The 16534-nt window shown below is 34.8% G+C and overlaps 1 protein-coding gene and 1 non-coding gene across 3 annotated transcripts in view; both read right to left on the reverse strand.

Moving 5' to 3' along the window:
* Positions 1-16534, reverse strand: part of CSMD3 (CUB and Sushi multiple domains 3) — a 1208741-nt gene that overhangs the window by 333590 nt on the left and 858617 nt on the right. For both annotated transcript variants that reach the window (XM_032760296.2, XM_032760295.2), the window contains one exon: positions 1249-1440. In XM_032760296.2, the coding sequence (XP_032616187.1) occupies positions 1249-1440 (192 nt within the window). The remainder of the gene's footprint in view (positions 1-1248; positions 1441-16534) is intronic.
* Positions 8675-8778, reverse strand: LOC116814035 (small nucleolar RNA U13). Its single transcript, XR_004371137.1, has one exon. It is a non-coding gene; the product is annotated as a small nucleolar RNA U13 (small nucleolar RNA).

Here is a 16534-nt window from a genome sequence, read left to right on the forward strand (position 1 = left end):
GGCAATTTAATTTGATTATTAATTTAGGTATTACCCTCACAATCTCTCCAAAATTCAGATGCCGTCTGAAAAGTAAGAACTGTGATTGCATTTTAGTTAGATAAAAACATGCTTGTTTTCTGCATGAATCAATGTTTTAATAAACCAACAGAGGCCTCAGCATCAAAACCACCACGCAATTAGTTGCAAGGCCTATAATAACTAGAATTTCATATTTTCTATTTGTATTCTGGCAAGTTTTATGGCAATTCCTACGTTGACCGTATCAAAAACTAATAGAAATATTCTACCTTTGTCAAAAGGTTCGGGTCTTAAAAGGTAAGTCAGATTGCACATTAAATATGTGCAGTTTTTTGTATATCAATTATACCTCAATACACCTTCTAAAAATAAAAGGTTTGAGTCAATTTTATCCATATAGGCCTGACACAGAATGGATTTCTGCCTCTATAAATGCCATCAAAAAAAGAAGGGCTGAAGAATCACTGCATATATGTTCCCTGCTGGAGAGTTAGTGTTTTGCTACAAAGTTGTTTTCCTTTGTTGTCCTAGTATTCCAATCTGACACCTATTTGGTCTTTGGAGCAGAAAAGAAAAAGAGAAAAAGAGAGCTCTCTATCCACACCTGTCAATATTTGTCTATCTACCTTCCCACCCCCACCAACCCATCTATGCATTAACTAATCTACAAGATGGTAGGAATAAAATGGTACCCCAGCTATGCAAAGAAGACAGAAAATGATCGTTCTCTAGCTTCATGAAGGCAATGTATCTTATGGCAGTCTCACATTCCTTTTCCTATTGAAATTGAGCATTATGCTGTAACATGCATGAGAAAAGAGAATAGGTTACTGTTTTCTCTAATCCACCTTGATTCCACAATAGGTAATAATTTTGTAAATTAAAAAAATCTGGCCAGTGCAATTCAATAAATGTGTATAATTAAAAGTCTTAACATTTTAGTAACGAGTCCCATTTTATGTCGAGGTAGCAGAAATAAAATGACTTCAAAGGGACCATATTGTCTCCCACAAACTATAAGATTATGGGGCAAATAATGAATAAAGTTATGAAAAGGACCTTCTCATTTTCCATTAATTTTCTTTTATCAAATTCAAGCTATGAGTTCATTAATTTCTTGATATAAAGTGTTAGTTTTATGAGGACAGAAAGAATTTCTTAAAAATGCAAAGAATTTGATAAAGTTTTCACAGAAATATTCAATGAAAATCTATGACAGTATCCTACCAATACAGGAAGGCAGAGGATAGTCCCATGCCCTTCTCTCCCCTGTCATGCACTTGAGAAGGCTACTTCCGTGGAGAGTGTAGCCTGGATTGCATCCATAAATGATGGTGCTACCAGCAAAGTGGCCTTGGTCACTGATCTTGTATCCAAATTGTGGAATGCCAGGATCTTCACAGTGTGAGAGTTCAAAACCTGGGAGAAAAATATAAATTGATTAAAGACAAAACTTAGGAGGAGGATTTAAATCTATACAAATCATTCCTTTCCTTTATTATTTTTGATGATTACATACTTATTCTTAGTCATATTACTCTTACCATATTTAATTTCCGTATCATACAACAACCATACAGACCTTTTTTTTCTTGAAAATTAAAATGTGTTGTGTTTTTGAAGTTTATCAATGATACCCCATGGTCTATATAATTACCATGGCTTGTGGTATTAAGCTTCCTGTCTGCTTCAAGTGATTTAGAGTTAATAGTAGATTCTGAGTGATACCGTGATATAACAGGAAGTATATATTTGTTCTTTGTCCCTGATTCCTGGCACAGAGCTCCTAAAAGTCTTAGAATTTCTTGAGTGATAAGGGTGAGAGTACAGTTTTTGTTATTTATAATAAGCCATCCATACCTAAGTTTCTATAATGAAGTTCTTCCTGGAGGATGGGGGCTGATCGCCAGAGAAACCAACCATATGATCAGAAGGTTGGGTTGGAACTTTCATTGCCGTCCCCATGGCTGGGTCATATACATACATCTCCATGGAGGGGAGAAGGACTGAAGGTTGAGTCAATTACTGAGGAGCAATGATTTAATCAATTATGCCTAGGCTGGGCGCAGTGGCTCACGCTTGTAATCCCAGCACTTTGGGAGGCCGAGGTGGGCGGATCACGAGGTCAGGAGATCGAGACCACGGTGAAACCCCGTCTCTACTAAAAAAAATGCAAAAAAAAAATTAGCCGGGTGTGGTGGCGGGCACCTGTAGTCCCAGCTACTCGGGAGGCTGAGGCAGGAGAATGGCGTGAACCCGGGAGGCGGAGCTTGCAGTGAGCGGAGATCGCGCCACTGCACTCCAGCCTGGGCGACGGAGCGAGACTCCATCTCAAAAAAAAAAAAAAAAAAAAAAAATTATGCCTATGTAATAAAATCTCCATAATAATCTTAGACAGAGGGGTTCTGAGAGTTTTCAGATTCATGAACACCTCCACGTGCTAGAAGGGTGATATACTCCAAATCCCCACTCCATGGGGCAGAAGATCCTGAACTTGGGACCTTTCTGGACCTCAGCTATGTACCTCTTCCTTTGGTAGCTCTTCATTTGTATCCTTTATAATAAACCAATAAAGGTAAGTAAATGTTTCCCTGAGTTTTGTGAGCATTCTAGCAAATTATCAAACTCAAGGAGGAAGTTATGGGAAACCCCAATTTATAGCTCGTCAGTCAGAAATACAAGAGGCCTAGATTTTCAATTGGCATCTGAAGTGTGGGCATTCTTGTGGGATTGAGCCCCTAAACTGTGGGGTCTATATTAACTGCAAGTAGTGTTAGAATGGAACTGAATTATCAGACATCAAGTTGGTTTCAAGTGCTGACGCTCAGAACAATATACTCCAAAGTATGGCACTTTGGCATGCTGAGTGCTTTGAATGAAAAGCGATTAGAAGGCCTCAGAAGCAAGGTCTCTCTTTCTTCTGCCCTTCTGCCCCTTGCCCCTTTTCTCTCTCCCAAAGCTAGTCATACAAGCTAGAATTATTCTTCCCTAAGGTGCATCATAAAAACTAGAAAACCTCTCCCGCAAAGCGAGCCACAGAACCTAGAAAGGTCATTTTCTTCCTTCTCCCTTGAAAACCATCATTCCATAGGGGTCCTGCCCCACACCCTGGAAAGGAAAGCTCCATAAAGAGGTCAAGAAGAATTTGAACAAACAGGTTTGCTGGGTTTTCCCTTCTCAATCTATTACTGATAGATTATATCTTTTATGTCCAATGACATTTCTACGTAACTGTCCATTCATCACTGAACCGCAGCATAAAAACAGACAGTTTTTACTGGTTCTTTGGGTCTTTATTTCTGAAGGCTCTAATGTCATATAAAACCATGATTCAATAAATTTATTATGCCTTTCTCTTGTTAACTTATCTTTTATTATAGGAATATCAGCATGACCAACGTATGATGGTGACGAAAGGTATCACATCTTTCTATCCCCACACCAGAGTTGGATAATTGGTTAGTGTGAGGAAGAAACATACATATATGGTGTCAGAAGGGTTGTGAGCAGAGAACTGGGTTTTGCATTACGGATCAACATAACTATTAAGATCATATCACCAAAATTTTAAAATTAAGACAAAATATGTGAAATAATAACTAGCCAAGTGACAAATATGTCAATTGCAAATATAACTAGACTGCTTTAGTTGTATAACCTTAGAAGAAAGTGAATACTCTCATATTTAAAATATACTTTATCAAGATAATATACTAATCAGCTTGATGAACTCTAAATTTTTATATTCTACTTTCTCCAGAAAAAGCATAGTTCTTAGAAATTCTCACAGGAAAAAAAATAGAGGCTTCCCACATGTTGTCATTCTGAGATGTAGAGATAATATTTTTGTGTTTCTACAGGGTTGGGGCTTTCTGAATGAATTTGCTAAAAACTGAGATCCTGGGCTAAGAGCAACACTTGAGAAGTTAATTTACAACTGTATGATTAGTGAGAAAACTCCAGAGAAATTTACGTAACTGTGAGGAAGGCTTATGTTTACATTTCAATGAAGAATGAGGCCCAGAAATTTACAGAAATCTCTAGGTTATAAAAGTTGGAGATATGGGAGATTAATATGTCCCTTAGATAGATATATTTACATTACGAAAGGTTAGAGTAAGAACGCATGATCCTTTCCATCCAATCTCCAAGGAGCATAGGTTTTTCTCCCACCTTCTAGGAGAGGAGAAGGAGAAAGCAGCAGAATAAGCTCATTTGTTTTTCTTCCTTTGTCTATGAAGCCCCTGGCACCTCTGTAGACTTTTTCATTAGGTATTCATCGTGTTGCCCCAGGAGTAAGGACTGGGTGAAAGGAGAGCTGACACAGACATCATCATCATCATTATATTACTTAATAAGAATCTATTTTCATCCTGAATACCTCATTTGCATATTCAAAGTAAAGTTAATAAAGGTGAATGCTAAAAACCCCAACAGTCTTAACACAACACAATCAAGATTCTGAAGGAACTGGAAAAGGACACTTCAAAAGATAAACCAAACCTGATATAAACAGATCAAAATCTAAGCTGCCCTAGCTATATAGTTTCTTCTGTTTTTATTATTTTGCAAAATATAAAAATGTAGGGTAAATGATGTAATAAATACACCAAGGACAATTAGGTGAAAACTTATGTCAGCTACAGCTTCTGAGGATAGAAAAACTTTAAGAATATTCTAGATAGTTTTATGAATGAGGAAAATCAGTTAAGACAAAAATGCTGGAGAAAAAACTTTTATTTGTGTCCTAAATTATATGGTGATCAAAAAGAGATCTACATCACTTTTATAGGCATAGAATCTTGACCAAATTAATCTAGATTTGAATTAGAAAGCAAAAAAGTGTACATTAGCTCACTTGTGTCAAATCACTAATTTGCATCAGTGACTTTTTAGATTGTCACAACATACATAAAATCACAAGAACTTGTATAGTTCTAAGTACTAAGTTTATCCTATTATTTCTGTGAGTTGAGATAAACATTATCTCTCAGAGAACATTAGGAGTCTTTCCTAGTCTCTACTAAGGGGTCTTAATCACTTCCTCCTCTGTTAAATCATGGAATTATTTGTACATTTGAATTCATTTGCAATGATTGTTTCTTTTCCTTGCTTTTGTATAGCTGAGATTCTTTCCTTTTTTCCTCTCCCTCTTTCTCACAGTACCTATCTAGCACAAATCCTGGCACAGGCTAGATGCTCAGTAATGCTCAATAATGTTCATGATTGAATGTGGATTCTTAGACACAATTATTTCTAGGAGACAACTGAAAAATAAAGTAATGCTGATAAGAAACTGAAATTTGAGAGACCATTTTTAAAAATAGTTTCAAGAATTTCCTGAATGTCTCAATTTATGATAACCCCATCTGGGTGAACATGCAAACAGCTTCAGAGACATAGCCATAAAGAGGTTAGCAGTCATTAACTCAAATCATGACACATATAATGAAATGTATGAAAAAATAGTCAACCAGGTCAGTCTCTCAAACACAGAAGAAACAGCAGAAATAGTAACTTTAAAATTTCAGAACATATTACTTTGCATGGATCTGCATACTGAATACTACATTTAAAATGTCTTTGCTCAAAAATTACAAGTTTGCATTTCTTCTAGCAGATATAATATTTAGTTTATCATTCGAGATGCAATGTATTTTGAGTTTTACCATATATCATTTCTCAAAATAAAAATGGAAATCAAGCTCTGTTTTCAAGGTTTATTGCCAAATTCATCCTTCCTTAATTTGAATTTTCTGTAAATGTGGTTGGGAATTGCTGGTGATGAGGTAAAATGGATATATTCTTTGTAAATTAAGATAATTTATAATATTTTGCATTGTAGCTGAAAATGCACATGGACAATAGTATATAAGCTACAAAGCACAACATAATTTTGTCCAAATTGGTGGAATTATTGTTGCTTATTCATAAATATGCAGAAATGTCTTTATGGAAACGTTCAGCTGCTAGTCTTTTCATTGAAAAGCTCAAATACTTGAAACTGACAATTAAATAAAGATGTGTATGAAAAACCGCATATGCTATAAATATTCAACACTGCTTGTGAAATTTTATATGCTGATGAAATGAAAATTTCTAGAACAAAAATGAACTGATAATCCCCATTACCTAGATCTTTTTGATTTTCTGAATACCTTAAACTGAGATTTCATTCCTTTCCTGCCACCATGTAGCATATTTCTCCAAAGATATCTAATTCATTTGTAAGTTATTATTTGAAATCTACAAAAAAAAGGATAACAACAAATTCATCCACTAGCTCTATCAGATTCTAGTTTTGTATCATAGTTGTGTAAGACTCATATCAATGTTAATTCAGATTAATATTCAGATTATCATTCATATTAATTCATCTTCACATTAATGTTATTATTACAAAACAAGTTAAAGATTCTTTTGTATTCTTCCCCAGTCTCTTTCTGTTTTTTCCCGGAGAGCTAGTAAATATTCTAATTCAGTTTATTATTCTTGCACATATATTTTTATTACATATCTATACATCGATGAGCAATATATAATGTTTTGCAAGTGTTCATACATTTTATAAATTATATAATGGTTTTAAAAATTCTGTGGCTTCATTTATTGTCCGGTATTGCGTTTTATCTTTATAATTATATACCCATGCATGCGCATGCACGCACACTCACACCCACACACACACACACACACACACACATTGTATTCATTTTAACTACTCTGTGGTATTCCATTGGTTAACATATTCCCAAACTAACTGTTTTTGCAGCATTTATATTGTTTCCAATTTTTTACTGCTATGAAAATGCTATCTTTCTATGTCTCCTTTTGCACATGTACACGTGTTTTTATAGGGCATGCACTATTTAAAGATGTAAAGTTCATTTTGTCCTCAAGATTCAACCAAAATCTCCTAATCCATTACTTAACTTCTGTCTTGGCTTACTAAAAGATAAATAGTAAAATTTCGACCTCAACATAATTTCTCTCAATTTGTTTATGAATAACTATGTGTTCACATAGGGTAATGTCATACCTTACTAGCAAAACACTACCAGTAATACACATAATTTACATCATTTAAAAATAAAAGTGACATGTGAAAATTCACTTTTAAATGTAATAAAATATATTTTATGTAACTTAAAAAGACTTACTTTATTTTTTTAAGTCAGTTAAAATATAAATATATACTTTATAAGTTAAATTCCAGAGTATTTAATGGTCAATGAAGATATGTTAGTTTTATGTGCCAATAGTAAAAACTTCCAAATTGCTAAATAAAAAAAGAAATAGATTGTTAAAAAGGAAATTGGGAAAGTATGTTAGCTAAATACGTTAGAGAAATATGCTTGCCAAAACCGTATATATTAATAAAAGTTGATATAATGCAAGGAGACAAATGAATATTATATTATTATGCAATAATTTTAATCTCTATAGAATTGTTGGTGAGCTTAATTCATAACATTAGGCAGAATAATTTTGGGGAACTATATTTAATATTTGGTGATTAAATTCCATTTTGGCCATGAGTCTTGCAAGAAAACATCCTATTTTAAAATTCTTTATATTTAAATGAAGACCTCTTCATTTATATCAACTTTTATATCAACTTCATTATATCAACTTTTATTAACATATATGGCAAGTATAATTCTCTAACATATTTAGCTAACATACTTTCCCAATTTCCTTTTTAACAATCTATTTCTTTTTTTATTTAGCAATTTGGAAGTTTTTACTATTGGCAAATAAAACTAACATATCTTCATTGACCATTAAATACTCTGGAATTTAACTATAAAGTAGAATGTCAAATTTGCCACCTCAAAATTCATGAACAGGAAATACTTCAAGATAACAAACAACAGCTGCGATAATCCTCTGCGATTGAGATATAATAAAGAATATAAAGGGAATAAAGAAAAAAGAAAATGAAGAAGAGTTATACTTTTTTATCATTAATAGAACTAATAAAAACAAATTTGATATACCACGTATTTCCCACTAATCAAACTATAAAAAATCAAACTTTAAAGCTACAACTTTAGAAGAATGCTTTAAGAAGACAATCCCTTCCAGTTTTTAGTTTATAGAAATTAAGAATTTAAGCAAAAACAGCTTGTGGAAATTATTACTATGCATTTCCAATTGCTTTCAGGAGTTAAGATAAAAGGATTTTTTTTTTTTAATGGCGGATGCTTTCAGTCCTACATATAAAGTTCTTACTAGAAAATATGTTACTGACAGACTTTCCTAAATTATAATCTGTTAGACATAATCTAGTAAGTAATATTAAACATGCTAAGTTTGTATCTTGTACATCATATATTTGTACCACATTCTAGGTTGGTGATGTCCATCTTTGACTGAATATTAACTTGGTTAAAACCAATCAGCATTGGGCATTTGGCCTAAATGTATAGTTGGTGTAATCTAAATATATCCAGAAATTGAATTTTATTAGATATTGCCAAATTAATCTTCTAGGCGACTACCAATTTACATTCCCCAAAGTTTATAAGTTTCAATGTCTGCAAATTGTCATCAATACTTGGTGGCGTACAGCTTTATAATTTTTATTTACTGTGTGAGGGTGTCATAGCATCTTATCTGGGTTTCCATTTTCATTTCTTTTTTCTTTTCATGTCCAATGGGTAATGTGCAGAGAGGTTGTAACAAGGTTTGAGGAAGGCACATCTCACACGAGTATGAAAACCTAATCATCACACTTATAAACTAAAAAAGAATTTTTCATTTCTTAATACCTGTCCAGTTAAGCATTTTTTTGTTCTGCTGAACTTCCCTCTACTGTGAAATTGGTTTTGGCCCATGTTTTTCTTTTATTTATTTTTTTTTTCTTATTGACTTGCAGGATTTTTTTTTTTTTCTAGAGAGTGCATGTTTTCCATTATATAAATACCTCCTTTTAAAACGTTTCACTTCTGTTTACAGTGTCCCTTTCTATAGGGAGGTTTTTTTGGCCCTTTCCTTTCCTTCCTCCTTTCCTTCTTCCTTTCCTTCTTCCTTCCCTTCCTTATTCCCTTCCTTCTCCCCTCCCCTCCCCTCCCCTCCCCTCTCCTTTCCATTCCTTTCTTTTTTTCCGGGACTTGGTCAGGAAAACAGAAGCCTCTTATGTACTGTGTGTAGCTAAGATTCAAAACAAGAAATTTGAGGCCTTGATGATTTTGGAAATGCAAAGGGTGTGAAAGTCAGAAGACCACTGCTGGCTTTCAGGAAATTCAGCAGTTCAGGAAAGCTGCTGCCACATACAACCACCTGCCAGCACCACACTCCTGCCTGTAGCTGCTGGTGGAAAATAATGGCTTCTCCATCAATCTCACCTTTCAGCTCTCACAGGTCTGCCTTTAACTGGCAGAATCTAAGCAGAGATATTTGTTGGCAAGAGAATCTGAAAAATGTACTTGCCAGATTTTTGGTTTCTACACTTCCAGGAGTGCTTAGAAGGTCAGAAATGCTACTGATTATTGATGAATTTTTGCTTGTGTATCTTATTTCAGAAATCTTCTTCTACCTTAAAGACACAGCTTTTCTAAGCCACACTTTTATTTTCTAAACATTTTAAAGTTTTGATATTTACATTTAGGTCTTCAACTTGCCAGAAATTAATTGTATGTAATGTGTAAATTAGTAGGTCCTTAGATATGTAAGTTTAAATTTACTAAACTTCTGTGATGTGAAGGCTATGAAAATAATGATACTTTTATTATTCTAGTATGAAGAAATTTAATATTGCCTGTGTAAATGACAGTTAATTAAGAAATTTTTCTTTAGTATTTCAGTTAGAATACTTTGGACTATATCATGCAGCATTGATCAATACCTCCTTTATCACCCAGTTTATTTTGATATTTTAAAAATGTAAGAAATGTCAAATATATCTGCTAACTGGTTTATAGGACATAGAACCACATGGAGTGGCTTTGTTGCTGCCTTGTAATTTACTTATTTTCTACTTGCATTTGCATTAAATGAGTTATATAGTAAAAATAAAGGTAGAGTTAATAAGTCATCTGATAATCTTTTATGATTTACATTGCCAACAACAAACCAGTAACTAAATTAAAGACTAATTTATTGTATATTCACAAGGCTAGTATGCAAGAAAAAGCATCACAAACTAGCTAATGCCCATCTTTAATTTGAATATAAAATTTGAAATGGCCATGCTCCATGTAGATTATTAAATGACTTCAAGCAACAAAACTGGAAGGCTGAGAACATCCAAATATATTTACAGTTTTCTCTTGGGATAATGAACATTTCTCTAGTGGGATTTTTTGTAAATTAAATGTGCAGAGGAGATAACAAGAAAACATCTGAGCCCAGAATACTGACTAATGGCTGGGCAACATGCATATTTAGCAGGTCAGCTTTTGATAAGACAATAGTATAATCCATCAATAGGGTGCAATTTGGCTCTGTAATAGATGGCTGTTAAAAATACTCAATTCCTTTTTACAAAATAAAAGTAGGATAACTACAAGTAAATAGGGCTAAAAGAATCTATAATTAAATAATCTTCAACAAATAGAGTTTAGAGACTTCAAGAACAATGTGTATGATAGCAGGAATAAGTCTTTCCCCGATAGTAAATGTAACAAAAATAAAAAAAATTCAGATTCTTAAGAATAAAATAAAATGTAACAAAAATAAAAAAAATTCAGATTCTTAAGAATAAAATGACAAAAGTTTCTTTGGGAAGAACTGCACTAACATCATTTCTCTTTTTTTTTTTTTTTACATTTACATGGACAGTTTTAAAAATAAGTCAAGTCTATAAAACTTGAAATATATATAAATGTATAAAACTTGAAACCTATAAGACTTGAAAAACTCAAATCTTGAGTTCAGAGCTAGTATAGCATAGTGGTTAGAGACATGGATTCTAGAGGCAAAGACTCTCAGTTCAATTTCCATGTCTGTACCTGTTAGCTATGTGACCTTGGGTGAGTAAGGTAACTTTGCTATGCTTTTTATTTCCTCATTTTCTCCCTGGGAATAATAATACCATCTCCCTCTTTGGGTTATACCTTGCATCTGGTAGGTGGTAGATAAATGTTAGCTGTTATTATTTGTAATTCTTATATTGAACATTATGATAATGACCAAAGTCTCTATGTGCCTTTTAAATAAAATCCAAGCCCGTACTATACTCCACCTCGCCCCTGATGATATAGGAGGTAAGAAATTATTCAGGCAGATAGTGAGGGTATGGGAGTTCTTGGTAAGTTTTTCCTTTTAGTGAAAAGCGGCCGCCAAATCATTTTCTTTTCTAACAAAGAGCAGCTTATAAAATCAAGATGCAAACATAGACAAGCAAGCTGGACACTTACATGGGTGAATGCTGGCAGTTGTGCCAATAGAAAAAGGCTATTTGGGACTAGGCATGTTCAAAATGGTGGCTCCATCTTCTCTTCTCTTTGCCAGCAATGCACACAGTAAGGAGAAGGCAACATGGTGCAGGCCAGGCCAAGACCCCATTTGCAAAATAAGATTAGGGAGGGGCAGCCAGCTTCTGGTGTGTTATGTAAATGTCATACCTGGTTCAACCAATCTTTGGGACCTGTGAAAATCAGACACCACCTTATAAGCCTGTCTATAAAATCTGGTGTACTCTGCTGTGGGCTGGAAGTCCCATTTGGGAACCCCTCTCTCTCACAAGAAAGACAGCTGTTCTTTTTGCTCTTTCTTTTGGCTATTAAACCTCTGCTCCTAAACCCACTTCTTGTGTCTTTGACCTCGATTCTCTTGGCATGAGATGATGAACCCCGGTTATTTGCTACTCCCAGTTTCCAACTTTATCTCTCATTTTGTCTCATTCTCCTTGCTCATTTAGCTACAGGCATAGAACTCAAGCTCAGACTTCTTTTAGGCCTTTGCACTTGCTACTCCCTCTGCTTAGAACCCTTTGCCTGTATGTGGTTATTCTTTCTTATCACTGAGGTATCAACTCAGATAACATCTCCTCTAAGATGGAGTCTGAACAAATTAGCTAAAGTGTTCTCATCTGTACTATCTATCCCATTGCCCTGTTTTAAATTACATCTAAATGTAGTTCTCTTACCTTTTGTTCATAACTTTCTTTTATGTCTTGCCCCACTAAAAAGTTAGTTTCTTATGGGAAGGAACTTTCTCTTATTAATTGTTCTCTATATTCTCAATATATAACACTCCACTGGGAAAAGACAAAATTTAAGCCTATGACCAGACTAATAATTTCAATAATAAATAAATTAGTAAATTTCAAGAGAAGAGTAAAAGAGAAGATATGCCAGGTGACCAAGTAGAAATGATATCTCTATAACTTAGCCTTTAGAGAGAGAGTAAAATACGCCAGATTTAGAAATCATTCTTGAAATGTGTGTTGAGAGGTTGAAGGAATCTGGGCAGAATATCCTATTGGGTTTTGCTGAATTCTGTTATAGGATTATGGAGAACAGAGTGATGTTTTAGGAAGGATACTGTATTGTGATCTCAATTTCTGATCTGTTTTCCAACTCTAGAAGGAAGTAGTAATTTTCTCTCACCCTACTCCCTGTACTCTCTCAGAAGAACAGGTATGCCTTTATTGGTTCCTCCTCACAGGGAAATTAACAAGTAACTGTGTCGCGTAAAGTACCTGACATTATGTCTCATTTGGATATTTATTTGGGATGAGTTTCAGATTCCTCAAAGGCAAGAATAAATGACAGTAATTGTTTTGAGAAGAATGAGGAGGATTAGTCTGACTCAACAAGGGAGTTGGATTCTGGGAGGTTTGAGGGATGGAAGAGCAGTGAAATCCCCTAGAGGTCGTAAATATCTAAGTGTATCTCACACATGTTTTATATTCAACAGTATAGCTGTCCACACTTTAATTGTCAGATCAAACTAGAGTTGACTGAGAAATTTATTTGGGAGAAGACTATTTCCCCAAAAAGACTAAATGAGATTTTTCTTGACAACTCTAAAGATGAAGACTGAACAGATTTAAGTTGCTTTAGAAAAAGGAATGGGGCTGGCATGGTGGTTCACACCTGTAATCCCAGCATTTTGGGAGGCTGAGGCAGGTGGATAATTGGAGGTCAGGAGTTTGAGACCAGCCTGGCCAACATGACAAAACCCTGTCTCTACTAAAAATACAAAAAATTAGCCAGGCATGATGGTGGATGCCTGTAATCCCAGCTACTTAAGTGGCTGAGGCAGGAGAATTGCTTGAGCCTAGAAGACAGAGGTTCCAGCCTGGGCGACAGGGCAAGTCACTGAAAAAAAACAAAAAAGAAGAAAAGAAAAGAAAAAAGAAAAGGGAATGGGATATTTTCTCCCTGTCTAGTGTGGTATAGGATTTTCAAACTAGGTATGCATATAATTTATTTGTTGGTGGAAGAAGGTGAGAGAAGCTCACAGTCTTCTTACCATAGTAGAGCTAAAACGATTAATCATGAGTCAGCCAAATACTTTTCCTTTATAAACACCCAAGAGTTTCTGGGCTTCCATGACACCATTAATCATAGAAGCAGGTATTAGTTCAGTATCTTTAACCTATTTTTTTTTAATATTGGTGACAGCTGTACATTGTAGTAAATACTGTAAGTTGTCTTCTCAATATCTCCCTTCTTCCTTGCTAACAACTCTGATTTTGTTCCCAGCTATAATCTAACTATATCCAGCAGTGAATCATGATGGTCTAAAGTTAAACCAATTATTTAGTCTTCCGCATACTGAATATTCCAGGCTGCTTTGCTGGAAAATTAAGGCAGAACCATATGGCCCAGTTTAGGATAGAGACATAAGAGAGTATCTTACAGGGATTCCCACAAAAGATTTTGTATTTCTGATAAAAGGAGTATATGTGGTTGGCACTACCCATTTTTTCCTTTCTTCATGCCTTAAACATGCCCATAGTTACAGTAGCCAACTTGTGACCATGTCACCACAAACATGAAAATAAAAAGTGAACCCTCTAGGCATGCCACAGCAGAAAGACAGGAGCAAAATCCTTGTTGATCTTGTTAAGTAGTTGAATTAAGATCTACCTACTTTCTCACTCTTCACTTCTTATACGAACAAAATAAACCCTGATTGTTTAGGCCATGGTAAGGTTTTCCATTACTTAAAGCCAAAAGCAACATTTAAGTCACTGTGTCTACCAGGTCATTTGCTATACTTAGCAATTATATAATGAATGGACCAATAAGATAATTGAAATAAAATGCACTTTAAAGGTCTGTTCTAACATACTTTTTTCATTTTATCTCAGCCAAATGCAATTTTATGTACCCAAAACTGAAATTAATCAAACAATGGCAAGTGTTGCTAACTCAATAAAATAGATAATGGAATAGAGGGTGACTATCATTAAATAGGGCAGGTATCATTTGATAGGATGGCCAAAAAATGCCTGCTTGTTCTCCCACTAGAAATTGTGAGAAGCATCAAGATATGTGGGATTAATCTGAATTAGATTATTTTCCTTGAATGTTCTTCCTAATCTCTGTGTCTTTCTTCATTCTTTTCTCTTTGCCTGTAATGCTTCCCACCATTTTTTTTCTGTGAACCACCAACCCGACCTTTAATATGGCCTCCTTTATGAAGTCTTACCTGATCCTCCCTAGACAAACGTTCTCGCTCCTGTTCTGATTCTCTCAATGTGAGTACTGTGACCTCCTCTGCAATACCTATGATTCTTTCAGTTAGATGTTTCAGAAACGAAACTGGAATCATTGTAAGGGAAATATACCACAGAATGGACAGGGTTAGAGTTGGCCTTAGGAATAACTGGATATGAGGATTTAAACACGAAATCCTGGTCTTTCCCATTTTCCCTGTTTGAACCACTGATGCACATTCTATCATGTTCAGGAATTGAATAATTACTGCTTCCAAGAATTTTGTGAATATTTAAAATATGTGGCTTAGTAGAACCGTTTTACTATCATGAAAGCATTTTATAAAATTCATATTCGGATGACATCTTAATTCATCAAGAATATGTAAAAAGATGCAATTGAACTAAATGGACTAAAGATGCTATGAAGGAAAATAGCCTGTTGAAGAACGATGCACATATGTTTGCAAACAAGTATAACCACAATGCAATGTGATAACTGTTATATTAGTTGCATATATAAACTACCATAAAAGAAACATTGAAATATCTGTTAATTCCAGCTGAGAGAATTAGGATAAACATTCATGAATAAATATTTGAGATGGATCTTGAAGGTCAATTGTTATCCAAAGTCAGTAGGACATGCACAAAATAGAAAGTAGCCTGGGCACAAGTGTATGGTTGGAAAACAAATAGTATATACTTGGAGGATGGAAACCAACTTCTTTTAAATATAGGAAATCTGTGGTTAACTATTTAGATAGTTGAAGATATGCAGAAGAATTGCCACTATAAAAATAAGAAGTAATACTTAGGAACAAATACACTTAAAAACAGATGCATCACTATTTCTAAAGCCCTTTCTGAGAGAATACAGCTCAGAACCCAGCTGTTGGTTCACAAAATTGTCTACTGATACCCAAAGATACCTTGGAAGTAAGCTATAAACATTTTGGTTACATATATGATACTGAAATTTTTAGTTTTATTTCTAAGACTAAAAAATATTTATAAATGTATGTTTTCCCTTTTTACGAATGACAGCTTTATACTCTCTTCCCACTTCTATAGTTTCCAATCTTCATAAACAAACATTTCCTTTAATGGACAATTATTAATTTTTATTTTATTTTATTTTATTTTATTTATTTTGAGACGGAGTTTTGCTCTCGTTGCCCAGGCTGGAGTGCAATGGTGTGATCTCGGCTCACTGCAACCTCTCCCTCCCAGGTTCAAGTGATTCTCCTGCCTCACCCTCCCTAGTAGTTGGGATTACAGGCATGTGCCACCACACCCGGCTAATTTTATATTTTTAGTAGAGATTGGATTTCTCCATGTTGGTCAGGCTGGTCTCGAACTCTCGACCTCAGGTGATCTGCCTGCCTCGGCCTCCCAAAGTGCTGGGATTACAGGCTTGAGCCACCGAGCCCAGCCAATTAATTGTTAATTAAGAAAAGAAATGTGATTTCAAATATTTTCTAATTAAAATATCTATTTTTTAAAATTCTACAGTTCACACTAATGACAATAAAATCAATGATCTTACTCATTCCAGACACCTGAGCACCCCATATAATTTCAAATATAGGTACGCCCTACAATGGCCACTATTTTGCATCAATAATCTCAAGCTACATAGATACTATGTATCAAAACAAAAAAATCCAGGTTTCCTCTTTGAAACCCATAAATATTTGAGACAAGCAGAAATGCAGGCCGGGCATGGTGGCTAACTCCTGTAATCCCAGCACTTTGTGAGGCCTAGGCAGGAGGATCACCTGAGGTTGGGGGTTCGACACCAGACTGGCCAACATGGTGAAACACCATCTCTACTAAAAATACAAAAATTAGCCAGGCATGGTGGCGGGTGCCTGTAATCCCAGCTACTAGGGA

This window comes from Hylobates moloch, unplaced genomic scaffold, assembly GCF_009828535.3.
Source record: "Hylobates moloch isolate HMO894 unplaced genomic scaffold, HMol_V3 SCAFFOLD_9, whole genome shotgun sequence".
In the NCBI taxonomy this organism is placed as follows: domain Eukaryota; kingdom Metazoa; phylum Chordata; class Mammalia; order Primates; family Hylobatidae; genus Hylobates; species Hylobates moloch.